Below are 21,581 nucleotides of genomic sequence, written 5' to 3'. Positions count from 1 at the left end.
ACCGAGGGCAACCCATGTACTGCCAAACCCAAGTTCATTTTCCTACATATTTAAATATTTTTAACGCTTCTTAATTGACAATAACTGTTTAATAAACTAAGTTTAGTGTGTATTTATTTTTAATTCTTGACAATGTTCTTTCAACTAAGAAATTTTAAATTTTAATTCGACTTATAACTCATTGGTTAGTAATGACATCATGCAGTCAGAAGTGGGTGGAGCCTCCATTATATATATATAGCAAGACGTGCATTGGTTTCTCCAGTAGTGATTCTCCAACAGAAAAAGGTTCCTACTCAATGGTAATTCAACGTTTTATAACTATGTATTTTCTTTAATGTATGTAGCCCTCTAATTAGAGCTTTGTATACAACTTGTAGGTCTGAAGATGACCACAGTAGTGGTCGAAACCGGTCACCTTGATAAATAAATCGTGATCAAGACTGTTTTTAATAGTAAATATTTATAAGACATTGATAACTGCTTTTCCCGTAATGCATTCAAAAGTGATTCATAATGTTCAAGTACAGTATATGCTCCAAAATCCTCCTGCAAATTGAATTCAGTGATATGGGTCTGTAATTCAATGGGTTACTCCTGTTTCCTTTCTTGAAAATTGGTGTGATCTGTGCTACTTTCTAGTCTTTAGGAACACACCTTTCGTCAAGTGAGCTTTTGTATATGATTGCTAAGAAAGGCGCTATTGTGTCTGCATACTCTCAAGGGAACGTGACTGGTATACCATCTGTACCGGAAGACTTACCTTTCTTAAGTCATTTGTTTCACAACACCTAAGGTATCTACTTTTATGTCACTCATGCTAACAGCTGTTCTGGTTTCGAACTCTGGAATATTTACTTCGCCTTCTTTCGTGAAGTAATTACGGAAAACTTTATCCAGTAACTCCGCTTTAGTGACACCATCATCGGTAACATTTCCATCGCTATCGCGCAGTGACGGTATTGACTTTTTGCCACTGGTGTACTTTACATACCACCAGGAGGTCGAGTCGCATCGCGAGTGAACTCTTGTTTTTAAATGTCATCAACTTGCCACTCGTGCGAACATTGAGATCAGATCTTGTCAGAATAACAGCTTGTGCTGGAACATACTGCCACGTACATCACTGTCCCGCGGACGTCAAATTATTTTCGTAGTGTCCTCGACCTGAACAGACGCTACCATTACTTACCTTCGACGATTTTTAAATCATTACTGCAACCTTAAATACAAATATTTCGGTACGCCCAGACGAGCAGTATGAATCTAGCTTTAAGAGCACTTCTGGAAACCTTTGAGGTCTTTTCTGGGTGGATGGCCGAAAACATTTAGTGCTACATGTTTTCTTCCCGCCGAGCTTCGAGGAAGAGCTGTGTTGCCAAACGGATGTAAGGTCTGACAGTTGTCACGTCTAATGGACTTGTTGGCTGGTGTTAACAGCAGGTAGCGTCCGCTCATTCTACCTGCCGATCTCTAGCACTACTTGTTTCCTAAGGCTGCTACATCCAGACGTGTCCACAGCAAATAGGTTATTATGAGGGGCGTTCAGTAATTAACGCAGCGAATTTAGTTTCTCGGCGAATTTCGGGTGAAAAAACGCGGAATTTGTTGTGAAACGTCGTGAAAAATTAAAAAAAGATGTGTGGGCGAGGCGTCGTTCATCATCGCAAAAGGCCGCACAAACCTTTCCGATATTCCGCGTGCCGGCCGGCCACACACAGCTGGGACTCTTGCACTGTTGCAACGTGCGGACAGTCGAGGTGGTCGAGGGATCACGAACACCTCGCGGCTCAACTAGACGTCTCTGTTGGTAGTACTGACACGTCTATCAGTAGGGGTACTCATAGGTGTGCCCGCCGCCCCCCCCCCCCCCCCCTGTGCTTCTCGCCGCCTAACAAAGACTACAGGATGAAAATTATTTAAACCGACAAAAACTAGGAGGTTGTAGGGGACATACGAGGTTTGTCCGGAAAATACGTATAAAAGTTGAATAATGTCTTTACGTTACAGGTTGCAGTCATCGCCAGGTGGGACTACTGCTGTAATCAATCCCATCAACGCCGAGTCAGAGCACTCTGCGTGAAGGTGGGAGTGTGCGGTAGTTTGTTGATAGCCTTTTTCACCTGCCGTCGGCATGGAGCTCTCTGATTGAGGAACAGCGCGTCAGCATCAAGTTTCTTGCAAAGCTAGGCAAGAATGGCCGTGAGATTTCTGAGTGTTTGAAACAGGTTTACGGAGACAATTCTCTGAAGGAACCAACCGTGAACAAGTTAAAAAGGTTCCGGGATGGCCGAGAAGAAGTGAACGATGACCCTCGCCCAGGACGCCCGTCGACATCGAGTTTCGATGCAATGTTGAACGAATTAGGGCTTGTGTTCTTGAAGACCGTAGATTGACAGAATGATTGCTGACGAGCTGTCAATCCCCAAAAGAATCGTTCACGAAATCCTGAGACAAAAACTTGAAATGAAGAAATTGTGTGCGAAAATCGTACCGAAGCTCTTGACGCCAGAACAGAGAGCAAAGAGGGTTGAATGCTGTGAGGATTGGTTGGAAGCAGAGGAACGAGGGGACTTTCTCAACCGAATCATCACTGGAGACGAGTCCTGGTTTTACGAATTCGATGTGGAGCTAAAGTCTCAAAGCAAGGAATGGAAACTAGCAGGAGAACCGAGAACAAAAAAGTCGCGAAAATCAAGGTCCAATGTGAAGACAATGTTGATTGTTTTCTTTGATTCTAGGGGCATTGTTCACAAGGAATTTGTCCCTCCCGGCCAGAGAGTGAACGGAAATTTTTACGTTGAAGTTCTGACACGTCTCAGAGCTCGTGTGGCCAGAGTTCGACCGGAGTTGGCAAAAGGGGGCAGGTGGAGCCTTCATCACGACAATGCGCCCGCTCACACGTCGCTCGTTGTGCGCGAGTTTTTGGCCCGAAGCTCAATCACCGTGACAGACCACTCAAATTTTCACCCTATTTAGCCCCGTGTGACTTCATGTTCCCGAAATGCAAAATGGTGCTTCGGGGGCGGCACTTGGGACATGTGGAAGCCATCTAGGCGGGAACTACACGACAACTGAACATCACAACTGAAGACTTTCAGCAATGTTACCAACAGTGGAAACGGCGTTGGCAGAAGTGTATCGCGTCTCAGAGCGAGTACTTTGAAGGATACCATATTGTAATACCTTAATAATTGTAAAATAAAGTTATTATTCAACTTTTATACGTATTTTCCGGAGAAACTTCGTAAAAACAAATATTTTTCCCTAATTTCATTTTTTCCTATGAGGTTTATTTAAACCGGTAGAGGAAGATTTCTCTGCCTGCAAATTAAACCAACAAACACTTTTCCATTTTTTATGACAAAGAGACAACACATTAACACAACCCCATTTCAATTACAGTAGATTTTCAAAAATGCCTCCGTTGACACGTAAACAAAGGTTACACCGTCGGATCATGTTCTGTCTGCCACGGGCAAAAATACCAGGAGCATCCTGAATTTATCCTACTGCTGCTATTATCCGGGCAACCAGATCCTCTTCTGATGCAACAGGAGTTTCGTAAACAAGGTTGCGCGTCTCTCCACACAAAAAAGTCCAGAGCGGACATATCTGGGTTTCGAGCAGGCCATGGTACAGGACCACCTCTGCCGATCCACGTTTCTGGGAACGGTCGGTCCAGGAATCGACGCACACGACGACTGAAATGTGCCGACGCCCCGTTATATTGGAACCACATGCGTTGTCTTTTAGGGAGCGGGACGTCTTCCAGCAATTCTGGCATTGCTCTGGCGAGAAAATTTTAATATTGCCTGCCATTTAATGGCCTAGGTAGTAGATACGGCTCAATTAAACCGTACCCAACAACACCGACCCACACATTAACGAAGAAACGCACTTTATGAGCGCTAGTAACCGTGGCATGTGGGTTATCCTCACTCCAAACATGCGAATTGTGCATGTTGAAGACTCCATCACCTTGCTTCATCGATAAACACAGAGGATGGAAATGTAGGATGCATTTCACACTGTTCCAGGTACCACTGCGAAACTGTGCTCTGGGTGGATAATCAACTGGTTCCAGGTTGTGGACACGCCGTAAGTGAAATGGACGTAACAATTGCTCTCTAAGAACTGTTCTTACATTCGTCTGATTCGTCCCCATGTTACGTGCAGTTGCACGAGTGCTGATTGAAGGATCCCGCTCCACATGCTGCAAGACAGCTTCCTCGAATTGCAGCGTTCTTACCGTGCGACGGCGTCCCTGTCCAGGTAATCTGCTAAATGACCCGGTTTCACGCAGACGTTGGTACACAGCATCAAAGGTCGTATGATGCGGGATACGGCGATTAGGATATTATTGTTGATAAACCCGCTGTGCAGCTCGTCCGTTGTGGTGCATTACGTAGCATGCATCATCCATATCAGTGTACTCGTTCAAGGTGTATCGCTCCATTAGTAAACAGAGACAATGCACTACTACAGAAGTTGCTTACAACTGAAGAGCGTAATACGGCCTCCAATGGTTTAAATAATCCTCAAAGGAAAAAATGACACTAGGGAAAAGTATTTGTTTTGATGTCCCCTACAACTTCCCAGAGCTTGTCGGTTTAAATACTTTTCTCCCTGTATACAGAGCAACGAAGGACCGTATGCGCGTAGGAGTAATCCACTAAATTACAGGCCCATATCGTTAACATCGATATGCAGCATGATTCTACAACATATATTGTGTTCGAACATTATGAATTACCTCAAAGAAAACGGTCTATTGACACACAGTCAACATGGGTTTAAAAAACATAGTTCCTGTGAAACAAATATCTCTTTGTTCACATGAAGTGGTGAGTGCTATTGACAAGGGATTTCAGATCGATTCCGTATTTCTGGGTTTTCGGAAGGCTTTTGACACTGTACCACACAAGCGGCTCTTAGTGAAATTGCGTGCTTATGGAATACCGTCTCAGTTATGTGACTGGATTTGTGATTTCCTGTCAGAGATGTCACAGTTTGTAATAATTGACGGAAAGTCTTAGAGTAAAACAGAAGTGATTTCTGGCGTTCCCCAGTGTAGTGTTATATGCCCTTTGCTGTTCGTTATCTATATTAACGATTTTGGAGACAATATGAGCAACCGTCTTCGGTTGTTTGCAGATGACGCTGTCCTTTATCGACTAATAAAGTCACCAGAAGACCAAAACAAACTGCAAAATGATTTAGGAAAGATATCTGAATGGTGCGAAAAGTGGCAGTTGACCGTAAATAACGGAAAGTGTGAGGTCATCCACATGAATGCTAAAAGTAATCCGTAAAACTTCGGTTACACGATAAATCAGTCTAATCTAAAAGCCGTAAATTCAGCTAAATACCTAGGTATTACAATTACGAACAACTTGAACTGGAAGGAACACAGAAAAAATGTTGTGGGGGAAGGCTACCCAAAGACTGCGTTTTATTGGCAAGACAGAAAATGTAACAGACCTTCTAAGGAGACTGTATTTCCACGCGCTATACGAGACAGGAATAATAGAGAATTGTGTAGGTGGTTCGATGAACCCTCTGCCAGGCACTTAAATGTGATTTGCAGAGTAGCCATGCAGATGTATTTGCTAGCGCGTTAGGCGAGGCTGGTCGTGACAATTATTGTCTAGTATCGTCACAAGCTATGAAACATGAGTTCGTCACTTCGAACCGGAAACAAAACGGCCATCCATGGAGTGTTGCCACACCACCTCTCCAGGAAGTTCAAAGCCGCACGCTCATCCGATGAACTCATGGCGACGGTCTTCTGGGACTGAAGGATTTATTCTGCTTGATGTCTTTCCGCGGTGTGCAACGTTAAACTCCGAAATATACTATGCTAACGGCAGGAAACCGAAGGAACGACTTGAGCCTGTTCGTCGCCACACGAATGCACACAAACTTCTCAAGGACAATGCAAGACCTCACCCAAATGTGCGCACCCGAGAGCAGTTTAGGTAACTACATTGGACTGCTTTTTCTCATCCACTCCGCAGTCGGAGCTCGCAACTTCCGACTTACATCTGTTTGGCGCAATGAAGGAAGCATTCCGCGGGAAGCAGTACGTGGATGGCGGAGTCGCTGATGCATCAAAACACTAGCTCCGACTTCTATCCGAGGAGTGGTACCACGTGGGCATACCAGCCCTCCCAGTAAGATGGCATAAGATCGTTACACCGTGTATAGGGTATTTTAGTCAAAAGAAGTGGAATAATATGGTGTACTGAAATCGCGAATAACTGAAACCTATTTTCAGATAAAAGTCCATCGTGTGTGTAACTTACATGTAACTAATTTTATCTAAGTTTTTTTGCACCTAATTCACGGGCGTAAATATGTAGGACCCCATAACTTATGGTAGACTTAGAAATACATAATAAATTGAAGTTTATCCATTACTATCGCCCAAGAGTACATATTAACATTTCATTGTTATGCTGGAAAAACACATTTTGTCACAGGTTGAAACACACCACCGGCGCCTGCCGGAGGTGACGAATGATTCTCTATATTGCAGCCGACAAAGATTCTCAACAACGGCGGGCGTAACACTGCTCAAAAATGATTCCGTGCACCTGATTATCTTAATTACTACGGTTTCAATAATCCAAAGTTTTCAAAACTAAGCTTATGCCCTATCTGAAACTAAAAAGTTTTCAATCAGTATGTTTTACCATTTTTGATTTATGGGAGTCAAACGAACTATAGAGATGTGCATCCAAAAATGGAACGTTGTCCTCTGAGCAACGGAGAAATGCTATGTATGACGGACATTGGTAGGAGGGCAAGATGTCGTAGAACATATCAGTACGAAACTTAGTTATGGTTGTATCGTGAAGGAAATGAAGGTGCACGGGAAATTTTGCTGTAGGTTTAAGTTGGTTGGTTGGATTGGAAGAGATACAGAAAGATGGAAGCGGGAACTAATGGGTCAGATGCCTTTAGAAAATACGTTAGAGCAGCACGGACGTAAAGATAAACTCCGTCAACAGGCCCTCGCGCTCCATCGGTACCGACCGATCGCCACGTTGTCCTCCGCCAGTGGCGTCGTTGGATGCATTATGGAGGAGAGTGGCGTCTCAGCACACCGTTGTCAGCTGTCGTGACCTGGATCCGTTAATACTGTCAAGTAGCTTCTTAACTGGAATCACGACGCTGATGAGAACACGCAAAGTGCCATAATCCGATTTCCCCAGAAACTTCGCTCAGCGGAAGAGGAATCAAAATAAGCGAATCCATGTCCCAGTTTATCTGCAGATTTTCTAAAAACATTCAGCAGCCAGGATCACATAAATATTTATTTGAAACAACCGGTTTTGACAGACTTTGCTGTCATCTTCAGGACTTACAAAATCTATTTGTTCTGAATCTTGTTCATTTTAAGTTGGACCCCACGCCAAGTTGTCATGTGGATGAAGAAAAGCACATAAAATGTTTGTCATAACTAAAAAATTTAGAAACGTAAAGCAGCTCGTGGAAACGAGCCATGTTTATTATATATATATATATAATCTGTAGATACTCTACAGTTTCTGAAAAACGGCGGTCAAAGTTTTCAACGCAGTACCTCAGACGAAACAACGGCACAGTGGCTAGCATCGCGGCCTTCGCTAATGCACCTGGCGTTCAAAACCCGATTGTCTTTATTTTATTTTTCAGTTATCTAAGTCCGTTGAAGGTTATTACAAAAAAATGGTTCAAATGGCTCTGAGCACTATGGGACTTAACATCTATGGTCATCAGTCCCCTAGAACTTAGAACTACTTAAACCTAACTAACCCAAGGACAGCACACAACACCCAGCCATCACGAGGCAGAGAAAATCCCTGACCCCGCCGGGAATCGAACCCGGGAACCCGGGCGTGGGAAGCGAGAACGCTACCGCACGACCACGAGATGCGGGCGAAGGTTATTACACGAATGTTTCTTATTAAGGAGGCTACGGGCGTTATATTCGTTGAGAAACTACCACTGGATTTCAGAATCTTTCAGGGTTACAATCTTTTTACATTCTCATACCTTTTTATTTCATTCTTATATCATTTTTTTTCTGTTTTATTTTTATTTTTTGTTGTCTTTATTCTTCAGGAAGATTTGGCGCACGCCCTTGATACCATCGCAGAAACATTCGAAACATGGAATTCCGAACCCTGCCAGCATTGCGCGAGGACAGGTTTGCCCCAGTGACATTTCTTCGTATGAATCTCACTCTGGAAAGCAATGTCACCGAGCGAAGTGGCGCAGAGGTTAGCACACTGGACTCTCATTTGGGAGGGCGACGGTTCGAACCCGCATCCAGATTTACGTTTCCCATGATTTCCCTAAGTCGCTTTAAGCAAATGCCGGGATCGTTCCTTCCTTCATCCGGGGTAACCTTGCATTTTGACGCCCTCTCCCACATCAATGACCCAACCAAAGAAACGTCGTTTATATTGATGCTGATTCCAAAAGTTGGTGATACCTTCGCGGCTAACCACACATGATTAATCACTTTACCGTAAATTGGTGCTTGGAATTGATTGTGAATTAATATATAATACAGGAATTTCACTGAAATTCCTTCAGCAGACTTACGATTAGTAAACCGACAAGGGCAGCGTTATTTCAACATTCGTGCAGTAATCCTCTACTAACATGGTTAGGTAAGTGGAAACAAAAAATAATAATGGGGTTTGGAACAAGGGTGCGCAAGGGTGACACTACGACGCTAGCAATTGAGCTGCCGCTTCGGTTAAACAACTTACTCGTTAAAATGCACTTTAAATATCTCTAAAACTTTCACCGTTGTTTTCTCAAAAACGGCCGAGTATCTATGGATAAGCGGAGATGCGTATCCATGGACGCGCATAGCTGAAAACCATGATTCATGAGGAAAGCTGCAGAGCTTTTATGCTGCAGTGGCTGACGATTACGGTTCAAATACACAAATATCTATAACTTAATATCAAAGGTGTGCAGATGTTCGTCTTTTAAACTATAACTCCTTTACTCTTTTCGCGCTACTATCTATATTTTTGTTTCAGAGGCGTTGCATCTTTTACATTGAGACCTAAAGTGGCTTCAATCACGAACAGTAGTTTTATAAGCGATTAGGAAACAACGCCATGACTTTTACATAAATTACTTGAAGTCATTATGTGTGTCCGATCGAACTGTGTTCCCTCTCAATTGGTTGTAGGTGAGAGGCCGCACTGTCACTTCACCTATAAAACGGCGACACATAGTCACGTCACACTTTCCTTGTTTTGTTGGTATTCGTGGCTACCTGCTGTGCAACACCAGTAGGTATGTGGCAAGAATTGCAGATTTTTCTGACGAGAATCTCAAGCGATTTCCGTCGGAACACCGAACCTTTCTTGCAAGAACAATCTGTAGTAGTTGCCCTACCAGTAGTGACATTCCGCAGCGGTTATGTGACGAAATACGAAAACAAGCACATCGCGATGTCAAAACATGTATGTTTTATAAATGAAATGACACTGCGACTTCAAACATGACCAGATGAGAGGAAACACAGTTTTCTGTTGGACAAACGACAGAAAACCTATAAATTATGACTTCCTTCGAATAAATATGGAGTACTACAATTGGCGATTTGTTAGTAGCAATGTAACATTTTTTCCTTTAGTTTTCTAGGGTTAAATCCACCGCACATGTCTCATAAAAGGCAAAACGCATCATGAACAAATATAAATTGCAGCAACTATAAGGAGTTTCAGTTCATAAAACAAATATTTATATAATTATTAATAAAACTGACAGCAGCTGTATTTAAGGTACTTTTATTACGCAGAGCCGGTTTCGTTCGAAATGAAATCTTCAGGTGACACCAAAGTTTTGCCAACAGTCTTCGTAACTACTCCTCGCAAAGGGGCAGAAATGTGCCGATGTCATGATTGAATACCTAATCGCCACATTTCTGACACTTTGTGAGAAGTAATTACGGGGACTGTTGGCGAGCTTTCGATATCACTTTAAGTTCCTTGAGAACCAAACTGATTGTGACGTACCGAACGAATCTGGAATATAGCTTTGGTGATTTGTATCTATGTTTACATAACTCAGCTGTGGAGACAATGTCAAGAGCATTTATATACTTGCTGCGGGATAGTGTCACAGCAACCAACTTGGTAGGTGGTACACTAGTCTGAACAGCAGGTAGCCTATTTTGAGCTACGTAATGACAGGAAACACTTGAAAAGTGCGACCGCTCGTCCTCAAATTGACACATGGACGCATGTCCTTGAAATCTGTTGCACACAGATACTCCTATGACACTACCGTCTTCCTGTAATCCCGTAGGGGGAAAGAAAAAACCAGTACATACCTAACAATCTCGCCCACAATGGTGCAGGGTATCTGCTTCCAAACAAACGATTAAGGTATCTCGTCAAGATCACAGACATTTACACTGGAATGTGCTGTCTCATCTAAGACCACACCTCTCGCGGATAACAGCTTCAGTGTATAACAAATGTGGGAACCAATCTATAATGAACGACGTGAGATAAGATCCTATTAGGTGTTCTTTCCACAATGTCGGCCAAGTTCATGGAGAAACGTGGCTAGCGACCACACACGTTAAGTGACGAATCTATATCCATCACTGCACAGAGACAGTGCGCACATCCGCATTAGCCCTCTGCTACTCTGCAGTTGAGTACGCTTGCTCAGTATGGTGCAGATCTACACATACAAAGAAAGTTGATGTTGCTCTGAATGAGACATGTCGTATCACTACGGGTTGTCTAAGAGCCACACCTGTGGAAAAACTGTACTGCTTATCCGGCATAGCCACCCCGGACATCCGAAGAGATACAGCAGCACGGAGTGAAATGAAGGCACTAACATCCGAAGCCCACCTACTGCATGGCCACCAACCGGCACAGCAAAGACTTGTGTCTAGAAAGTGCTTCCTTCACAGTACAGAAACACTCGCTGACACTCCACATCAACACCGGGAGAAGAGATGGCATGTCAGATGCCAGCATCTGGAGGAGTGACTGAACCCTCAAGAAGTTCTTCCCCCAGGCCACACAGAGAAATGGTCCACATGGAAATCACTTAACCGCCTGCATTCTTCTGTCACAAGATGCAAGAGTAATCTGGAGAGGTGGAGCTTCCAGGTGGACTCTCTCCAGTGTGACTGCGGAGCTGCCGTGCAGACAACACATCTACTACAATGCACATTACCTCCAACTGTGTGCACCATGGAGGACCTCGTAAACGATACACAAAGTGCACTGGACGTTGCAAATTTTTGGGCATCCGCTGTATAGATTAAAATTACCTATGTTTGACAACACAATCTGTGTCTAATCATTTATTTCATACTTGACTAATTTATAAACCATAATGTATGTATGTATGTAGTAATGTAATATTGTTTTTAGTTTGCTTCTGACACGATAAATAAAATACTGCACATACGGTTATTTTGGCAGTTACGAACACTATCATAGCGTCATGCCTCATCTATGAACAATACGTATCATACTGCTTTCTGTAAATTCAAAATAATAGTAATAATAATAATAATAATAATAATAGATAAAAGGAACTAACGAACAATGGTGTCTCATCTCAAAATACTTAGTCTGGAGTCCTTTGATTTTAACTTTTGAGACAATATAAATTGTCTGACTGCACAATCAACGCTACCTGCCAAAAGGTCAGTGAGCAACACTAAATTCGATTAAGTGTTCCAAAACGTGCATCATTTGATTTCTTTGCACTACTTCGTGGTAGAATGAACCATACAATGCCACATTGTGGCTTTGTATAGATCCTGATTAACCTATAGGCTTCTCGCACCAACATCAGTAGTGAGACATCCCTCTCCGATCTACGACGAACCATATAGTAACCTAGAACGGAATTTTAACCCTTTACTTGACACTTTCGTTCATTTTAGTTTTTTAAAAGCCTTGCAAATTATCTCGATACCGTATTTGAACAATCATTTAGTACGTAAACACACACACACACACACACACACACACACACACACATACACACACCTGATAAAAATATTAAAAAAGTTTAATTATTTGAACTCCATATTCGCTGCCGTGTAACTGTTTTGAGATGTGCAGTATTTGGTGGTGAGGATTAATAGGTAAAAACACTGGTTCTAATCACCGTGTGCCCAGAAAAATATTTGCAAAGGCAAAAGCCTCGTGACCAATAGAAGCAGAACGAAAATCTGCGGTAGGTGGAGCCATTAGTGTTCATTTACTTTCCTGTACTACGAGGTAGGTCATTTTTCGATAAGTGCAATGTTTGTCAGTATGGTCTAACTTGTGTTCGTACTTTTAAGAAATACCTGACACAGGATGTTCTTACAATGTCCGTACTGGATATGAATAAATCACAGGCGTGTTCTTAATCATTTACCTGTTGTCAGTGACCGAAACGTGACCTTAACTATCTCCACTGGGCATAATTTCCATGTGTGCCAAAACTGAATACGCTGATATAATTACACTATTTACGCTTTCAAGACAACGTAGAGGATAAACATACTGCTTACAGTTATATTCGTCCACTTCCAACTTCCGCAGACTAAGTTCTAAGTCTTAAAATTTTGCATTTTCTTCTTTTGGCTTTCTAGGTTTAAGATAAAATACTCTCTCTCCGGTTATGCCATCATTTGATACAAGTTTAGTAGTATTTCTTAAGGAAATGCTAATCCTGTTGATGTGTAAACTAACATCTCTAACAGCGCGATATGCTTAACGACAACAATCCTACCGTATTTCTTTATAGATAATGCTTCGATTGTCTAAGGTATACAGCCGATAACATGCAACTGCGTGAGCAGGCAACGATAGTGTCTTAACAAAAATTACTGTCGCTAATAACGGTTGAAATTGCAGAATTTACATGTAATGTTTAAAGTGAGGCGCAGAAATGTTTGAGAAACCGACGAAACAAGACAAGTACATTGATCGTACGCGTTAAGAATCATAAATCGATGTTGCAATTAGAGGATTAGAACGCGAAATTTGAGGAGGCGTCACTATAATTCGAAAAACTAAGCCATATCGCAAGACACAGCCAAATCTCGAAATTGGAAGGTGCGAAGAAATAGCAAGTGAATTTATATGAGCCTGTTGCTTTTCTACCGTTGGTAGAGACAAACATAGGTCACGGTGTTTACTTATTGACAGCAACGAGACTTACCAGAACGCGTCGTCCGTGAACCGCATGTTGCTTGTGGCGCGAAGAAGCCCGTGCTCCCTTCCGCGCGTCGGCTGCCCTACTGAGCTTCTGAGCTGCCAACACCTGCTGGTGATGCTACCTGCACTCCAGCCGCTACACAGAGCCGCGCTGCGGCTTTACCGGAAACTAATTTTGTTTTGCGGCTACCGCGAAGATTCCCCGCCACTGTAGGCTACATTCTGGTCCCCACGTGATTCATGCAGTCAGGAAGGGGACGAGCAGGAAGGGGGTATATTCTGGCTTCTGGCGTTAAAATCGCTCATTCGTGATATCTGCTGTGACGTCACTGGGGAGACACCGCGACAGATCGGATATTGCCAGTTAACGTGCTGCCAAAGTAACTGCTGTTGTCTACGTTGTGTTTGCCACTCATGTAGTGAAGATAAGTATCTCATTACCGGTAAAATGAATAAGAGCAGGCATAAGTATGCCGTTCCTCGTTGCCAACAAATGATTTGAACAATAAATCACCGTACCAGTTACGTTTTTTAATGCGCAGCGCGACGCAGTTCAGGAATTTATTCCCATTTTCAAGTGGTACTATTCACACCAGCGTTGTATGTGATCTTTGTATGTTCTACATCTACATTTATACTCCGCAAGCCACCCAGCGGTGTGTGGCGGAGGGCACTTTACGTGCCACTCTCATTACCTCCCTTTCCTGTTCCAGTCGCGTATGGTTCGCGGGAAGAACGACTGCCGGAAAGCCTCCGTGCGCGCTCGAATCTCTCTAATTTTACATTCGTGATCTCCTCGGGAGGTATAAGTAGGGGGAAGCAATATATTCGATACCTCATCCAGAAACGCACCCTGTCGAAACCTGGACAGCAAGCTACACCGCGATGCAGAGCGCCTCTCTTGCAGAGTCTGCCACTCACGCTTACCAAATAACCCTCTGACGAAACGAGCCGCTCTTCTTTGGATCTTCTCTATCTCCTCCGTCAACCCGACCTGGTACGGATCCCACATTGAAGAGCAATACTCAAGTATAGATCGAACAAGTGTTTTGTAAGCCACCTCCTTTGTTGATGGACTACATTTTCTAAGGACTCTCCCAATGAATCTCAACCTGGTACCCGCCTTACCAATAATTAATTTTATATGATCATTCCACTTCAAATCATTCTGCACGCACTCTCCTAGATATTTTACAGAAGTAACTGCTACCAGTGCTTGTTCTGATACCATATAATCTAACAATAAAGGATCCTTCTTTCTATGTATTCGCAATACATTACGTTTGTCTATGTTAAGGGTCAGTTGCCACTCCCTGCACCAAGTGCCTATTCGCTGCAGATCCTCCTGCATGTTGTTCTGTTTCTCTTCCCCTCGGATTGTCTTCTACGTTGTATGAAGATATTCTGTCTCCAACACTATGCAGGAATTCAAACACGCGCAAACCATCATTTACGTAAACAATGTGTCATGATTTGCCTCTGTTTGAATAGCTTCGTAATGATGGAAGCGGCTCCTTGAAATCGCATAAAAGACGACTACAGGGCAAGAGAAGCGGAATAACAAGCAAGCAGACATCAATAAATTCCTGAAACACAACATGTTATGCACGAAAAAACGTAAATGATGAAGCGTTTTACTGTTTATATTATTATTGACACAACCACGGGCTTTCGAGGAGGAGGAAGAGGAGGAGATTAATGTTTTATGTCCCGTCGACAACGAGGTCATTAGAGACGGCGCACAAGCTCGGATTAGGGAAGTATGAAGGAAGGGTCTGTGCCCTTTCGAAGGAACGCTCCCGATTGAGCCGTGCTGGCCCCGGCTTATGTGTTGGTTTAAACCTTGACTGTTACTCTGCATTTGGTTTCCCGCCGTTATTGCGATTAAGCCGTGGTTCTTCCTCTTTCTACCTGTGGCAGCAGCCGTGTGTATCGATATCCGCACCTTCTACTATCTTTGTTCTGGTGCTCAGTTTCCTGCTAGCCGGTTTGCGGCAGTCGGTCGGTTGGTGTGGATCAGCCAGGAAATCTCCGCGCGGCACAGTGGTCCGGGCCTACTGGCGGTCTCTACGCAGTGTCAGAGTGTGTGGGAGTTGTTCCTGTTGCTACGAGGTTCGTGGCTCATCGACCCAGGACATCAAAGTTGAGTGGTGATTTAATTACCGAAGCCAGTCTGTTCATGTTGTGCCATTGGTTTTCATGGTTGGCTGTTGGGTGGGTATTCCTGTGAGCAACAGCGAGTGTTCGAGTTGGCGAAAGTTTGGCCACCATCTGGGGGAGTTTAACTGCATTTTGGTTATTTGAAGACCAAGTGCACGAGCGAAATTTTTTGCCTTGTGGCCTTCAGCGTTCCGGTTACCTGTCCTGGCTGCTGACGTAAAATTCAGGCAGTGTCCTTTCCTCACCGTGTTGTCGCTGTCCAACACGTGTGTGTAGTGGTTCAAATGGCTCTGAGCAGTATGGGACTTAACATATATGGTCATCAGTCCCCTAGAACTTAGAACTACTTAAACCTAACTAACCTAAGGAGATCACACAACACCCAGTCATCACGAGGCAGAGAATGTGTGTGTAGTTTTGACAGCTTATGCATACTTGGTTGTGGGCGGCTACGCCTTTTATGTTCTGGCTTTTGAGTTCCTTGTGTACTGGTTGGGTGGAAAGCAAGTCATCTTGTCGGTGGGTCCGTTGCCGGCGGATCGGATACAGTTGGGCCGACTACCTGTCTCCCCTAAGCGAACGGTAATATTTCAAGTGCAGACACACCCCCGGAAACTCCTGAGCGCCGCTGGCTGTACTGCCTTTTCTTATTGGTGTTTGATTGTGTATTTTAATGGCTCATAGCCGATGGTTTGAAATTGTGTTCTTTTAGTTGGATTTGAATAGTGGGCCTTCAGCCACTTTAAAATTGAAAGTTCCTTACTTGTCAAGTATTGGATTGTTTGGGCCTTCAGCCTCATTTGAAATGTTATTTAAGGATAAAATCTTGTGCTTCCTGCCTTTTGAAAATTTATTGTAGTTGTGTTTTAAATCATGGGCCTTCAGCCGTTTTAAAAATTAAAGAGGTTGTGCCCTTAAGCCATAAGATTGTGTGACATATTTAGTCGATAGTTAGCTCGGAAATTTGCGCTGTAATGTTTGGGCAACTAAATAAAGTTATATGTGTTCGAGTGTAACTGACAGCCGCTCATTTTTGGCCCCTTTCCACAATTCCAACTACCTGTTCTGTCCTGCGGATTTAACCAGGCGTTTCACCGTTGTTTGGCTTAAGTGAATCAGTGAAATCACGGAAAACGTGAATCAGGATGGCTGGATGCAGGTTTGAACCGTTATCCTCCAGAATGCGAGCCCAATGTACTAACGATTGTGCTACCTGCTCGGTCAGACTTACAGAGAACATTGTGTATGACTATTAGAATTGCCTAGGCAACTCAGGACGTTAAGTCTCATGATTTTCTGGAGAAATGAGCAGTTAGGTCGGTGTGTAAATAAGAGACTGAAACCGGATGCTCTTTCGTCGCAGAAACTATCGAACTGGCACGGATGTAAAACTCCGAATGCTGTAGCTGTGATACAGAGATGTTGTACAATTAATTTCCTATGTTAAACAAGATTTAACAAATAATTTTCTAAGGTAAATCATTTTTGTGTTTACGTCTATGTACTTCCTCTTAAATCTGAGGTTTTAGCATTGTTATTGTACTGAATTATTAAGACTCCATAAGCACATCACAAAATGAAACATAAGACTACCAATAATGAGTGGAGATAATTTTTTCATAGTGTTTTGCACGAGGGCAGATACTATAGGTGATGTGGAAGGGAAAGCGTGCTACGTGGAAAAAGCGCTATATCCGAAAGCATAGTTACTTGAGGAGACAGTAATATCTTTAGCCCTCACATTCAACACTCCTGAAATGGAGGGTTTTGAAAGTGATGATAAAATTAAGAAACAGTAAAGTGGGGAGTGGTCAGAAGACTTGTCGAACAACTCTTCATCGCACAAGAAAGGGTGTATCACGAACTGCTCCAACTACAGAACTAAAGCTCTCGTATCAGACACTATTAGAATTTGACTCTACATCTTGAACCGGCGTTTGAAACCGTACATCTAGGCTCAAACATTCACAGAACAAGCAGGTTTTGTTAAAGGAAAATGAACTCGTGAACAGATCCTCAAAAGAAAAAAAACTGAGAAATCGTGGGATTTATGTATTTCTATTTCCATCTGCTTCCTTGGTTGTAGGAAAAGTTTGCGTTGTTTGCGAAAAGTTACAGCAGGTATACCCAGAGTTCGGCGTGCCACCACATATCATTGATCAAAAGTCTTACACAGTAATAACTGGCAGCTGTGAAGAGAGGTGCTGGCGCGTCTGATTTTTTTACAATGCGTAATAGGTTTTTAGATCGGGTTGTGTCCTATCCCCCCCCCCCCCCCCGCCCCCCTCAGCTGTACATCGTCTACGCCGAACGTGTAATTAGAAAAGCTTTTGATGGTTGCACTAAAGGCACCTCGACTGGCTGTAGAACTATTAACAACCACGATTTTAGCCAACAACGAAAATAAACTTTCTGAGATGCGGTCTTTCTTCTCTGCTATATTGGGTGTAAATTTTTGCCAAATTTGGTGTTTTTTGCCAATTTCGCTATTGTTCTTTGCCAATTTCGATGTATTTATTGACAAATTCGGTGATATTTGCCGAAGTCACATCACAGTTGTTTATGTGCGAAACGAAGTCATTTTAAAAATTATGCATGAACCTCAGCCTTGTGGTAAAAGAAGGCAAAACGCAGTTTCAGTATTCAGGCTCTGAGCACTATGGGACTTAACAGCTATGGTCATCAGTCCCCTAGAACTTAGAACTACTTAAACCTAACTAACCTAAGGACATCACACAACACCCAGCCATCACGAGGCAGAGAAAATCCCTGAACCCGCTGGGAATCGAACCCGGGAACCCGGGCGTGGGAAGCGAAAATGCTACCGCACGACCACGAGATGCGGGCTTCAGTATTCAGTTAATGAGTTACGAATACTGGTAAACGGTCATCCTCAGATTTATAACATTTTCATTCTGATATTGGTAAGAACTCCGCTTACAACAGGCAAAATAGTTGTTTATTAAAACACGACCGGTTTCGCGACCTTAAGCCGCATCATCAGGTGAACCTACGTGGTAAAAAGCAAAGTACAGTGTCACCACATTTTGTGGATATTAAAATTAGTAAAGGAATGTCTAAAATATACTCACAGCGTCAAAAGATCACAGGTATACCCATCGCTCCTATTCAAAATTGACTGTTGTTGTGGTCTTCAGTCCTGAGACTGGTTTGATGCAGCTCTCCATGCTACTCTATCCTGTGCAAGCTTCTTCATCTCCCAGTACCTACTGCAACCTACATCCTTCTGAATCTGCTTAGTGTATTCATCTCTTGGTCTCCCTCTATGATTTTTACCCTCCACGCTGCCCTCCAATGCTAAATTTGTGGTCCCTTGATGCCTCAAAACATGTCCTACCAACCGATCCCTTCTTCTAGTCAAGTTGTGCCACAAACTTCTCTTCTCCCCAATCCTATTCAATACCTCCTCATTAGTTACGTGATCTACCCACCTTATCTTCAGCATTCTTCTGTAGCACCACATTTCGAAAGCTTTGACTATTCAGAGAATATCGTCAATACTATGGCGAGCGAAAGGTAGAGAAGACGTGGCCCATTAGTTAAACTTCGTCTGCATCTAAAAAGAAAAAGACAACATTTTATAGTGAGCGGACACAATTTTTTAAGAATCAGGTGGCAGTGTCGAACCAGTGTGGCAACAGGGCAGCTCAGTGCAGCGCAAGGCAAAAGCGGTCCGCACGATTGACAAAGAGAGACCAGCTAGCTGCCTAGCGGAACGGAAGCTATCCATGGATAGTGTGGTTCATATGGCTCTGAGCACTATGGGACTTAACATCTGAGGTCATCAGTCCCCTAGACTTAGAACTACTCAAACATAACTAACATAAGGACATGACACACATCCATGCCCGAGGCAGGATTCGAACCTGCGACCGCAGCAGCCACGTGATTCCGGACTGAACCGCCTAGAACCGCTCGGCCACCGCGGCCGGCGGATAGTGTGACGTCATATACTTATGACCGATGCTCACGAGAAAGAGTGACGTGCGCACAGCGGCCTATATTTCTCGTAGGCCTCGGTTAAGATAGGAGCTCTGGATCGCTATATTTACAAGCAAGAATACTACAGAATTTTATCCCTTACTAACATCTAATCCTACAAACAATCAAAATTAGCCAGAATGCTATTTAATTTAACTCGAATTGGTTATTCCTTTTTACGTCTAAAAATTTCCACTTTCTATAATATATTCAAAATATGGCTTTTCTTCTTTTTTGTGAAGTATTTTTAAATTTTTTGAAGAGCTTATGAAGCTGTGACCCTCATTGTATTGGTGCGCTGTTACTGCAGATCACGGGTTATTTAAGATGTCCCTGAAGTCTTACGAATGCACCCAGCTGCACCAAAATTACGTGGTAATGTAAAGTTTCACAAAACAGGTAAACCGTTACGTCTGATTGTGAATGCTAGGGGGCGCAGGTTATGATGTAGAGAAGCTGCTCGCAGAGTATGTGAATAAACATTTCCGACATTCTACTAATTTCAGTATAAAAATAGGGAACAACTTATAAACAATTTTGCAGGATATAATCATACCGTCAACCACACGTATGATAACATGTGACGTCAATAACGTTTATGCTAAATGTCTATTGTTCAGGCGTAAAGTATTATCGCGGAGAATCCGAGTACCTTCCTGGAGACACCATCTAAGGAGTGGAAGAAATGCTGGCTTTACTAAAAATTGTTATATCTTTTAATTAGTTCAAATTCGGAAATGATTTTTGTTCAAAATAAGAAGGCTTAGCCATGGGCTCTCCACTTGCCGATTGCATGGCAAATATTTTTATGACCAACTTTGAGCAAGGATTTATTACAAAATTTCCTCAACATGCTAGAAGATTAATTTTATGGAATATGTATGTTGACGATGTTTTCATGTTGTATGATGGTAATAATAGGCAACGGCCTTGCCGCAGTAGCTACACCGGCTCCCGTGAGATCACCGAAGCTAAGCGCTGTCGGGCGTGGCCGTTACTTGGATGGGTGACCATCCAGCTGCCATGCGCTGTTGCCATTTTTCGGGGTGCACTCAGCCTCGTGATGCCAATTGAGGAGCTACTCGACCGAATAGTAGTAGTTTCGGTCAAGAATACCATCATAAGGACCGGGAGAGCGGTGTGGTGATCCTCCTATCTGCATCCTCCTCTCAGGATGACACGGCGGTCGGATGTCCCGGTAGGCCACTCGTGGCCTGCAGACAGAGTGCTATGATAGTAATGATGTTGGAAGTGACCAGTTTCTTCGGAATCTAAATCGTTTGAAACAGAAGCTACAGTTCACAGGGCAGTGCGCTAAGAATGATACCTAAACGTTTTTGGACCTCCAAGTGACCGTAAAAAATGGAAATGTAGGTTTCGATATTTACCGAAAGCCAACCACGACAGATCTTGTTATACACAGGCAGTCATGTCATACAGTGACAAATAATCCGCAGCATTCCGAGCCATGTTAAACCGTATGAAGTGCCCCTTACCAGAGAAGCTCAAGAGGCTGAATATGACGTTATACAATACGTATCAATGCTGTTACGATCCAGAATTTGTTAACGCAATTAATAGGAGGATGCTGAAAAAGAAAAAATTTCATTCCCATGACGGATTAGAGGCAGATTTTATAACGCTTAGATCAGCCAAGCAGGCAAAGGGGCGATTTTTTGTAGATTACCATATCTGGGTGGAATATCGGAAAAAAACTGGCAAACTTATGAGATCCAGAAACATTTTTCCAGCGTATTTTACATTTTCAGACCTAGACAGAAAACTCAGGCACAAGGAAAAGGCTGTGGTGAATAAATATAATGAAGCTAATGCACACTGCATTACGTGCAGTGATTGCCATAAGAGATATAAGGGCAAACCGGTAGGTCATTTCGAATAAGATTTCAGCAACACCTTGATTTAAATAATCCGCAATCTGCATTAACAGCACACCTACGCGATGAGGGCCACAGCATCACAAGCCCTTCAGAAAATTTTGTAATTAGTTCTCAAAAAAAAAAAAAAAAAAATAAATAAAAAAAATGAAGCCATATTTTGAATATATTAGAGGAAGTGGGAATTTTTAGACATAAAAAAGAAAACGTTTCACGTTGACTTACCAACTGGAATTAAAGCACCTTAGCATTCTGGCTAATTTTGATTAGATGTTAGTTTGCAATACAATTCTGTACTACTCTCGCTTGTAAAGTTAGT

The 21,581-nt window shown here is 42.9% G+C and overlaps 1 protein-coding gene across 1 annotated transcript in view; it reads right to left on the bottom strand.

Moving 5' to 3' along the window:
* The window catches only part of LOC124545279 (serine protease gd-like), a 294,473-nt gene extending 281,174 nt beyond the window's left edge, over positions 1–13,299 (bottom strand). The window contains exon 1 of the mRNA XM_047124163.1: positions 13,210–13,299. Within this exon, the coding sequence (XP_046980119.1) occupies positions 13,210–13,235 (26 nt within the window). The 5' untranslated portion in view covers positions 13,236–13,299. The remainder of the gene's footprint in view (positions 1–13,209) is intronic.
* Positions 13,300–21,581: the final 8,282 nt, after the last annotated feature.

This window comes from Schistocerca americana, chromosome 8, assembly GCF_021461395.2.
Source record: "Schistocerca americana isolate TAMUIC-IGC-003095 chromosome 8, iqSchAmer2.1, whole genome shotgun sequence".
Classification (NCBI taxonomy): domain Eukaryota; kingdom Metazoa; phylum Arthropoda; class Insecta; order Orthoptera; family Acrididae; genus Schistocerca; species Schistocerca americana.
The sequence above is the reverse complement of the archived record's forward strand: the minus strand, read 5'-3'. Positions and strand labels throughout refer to the sequence as shown.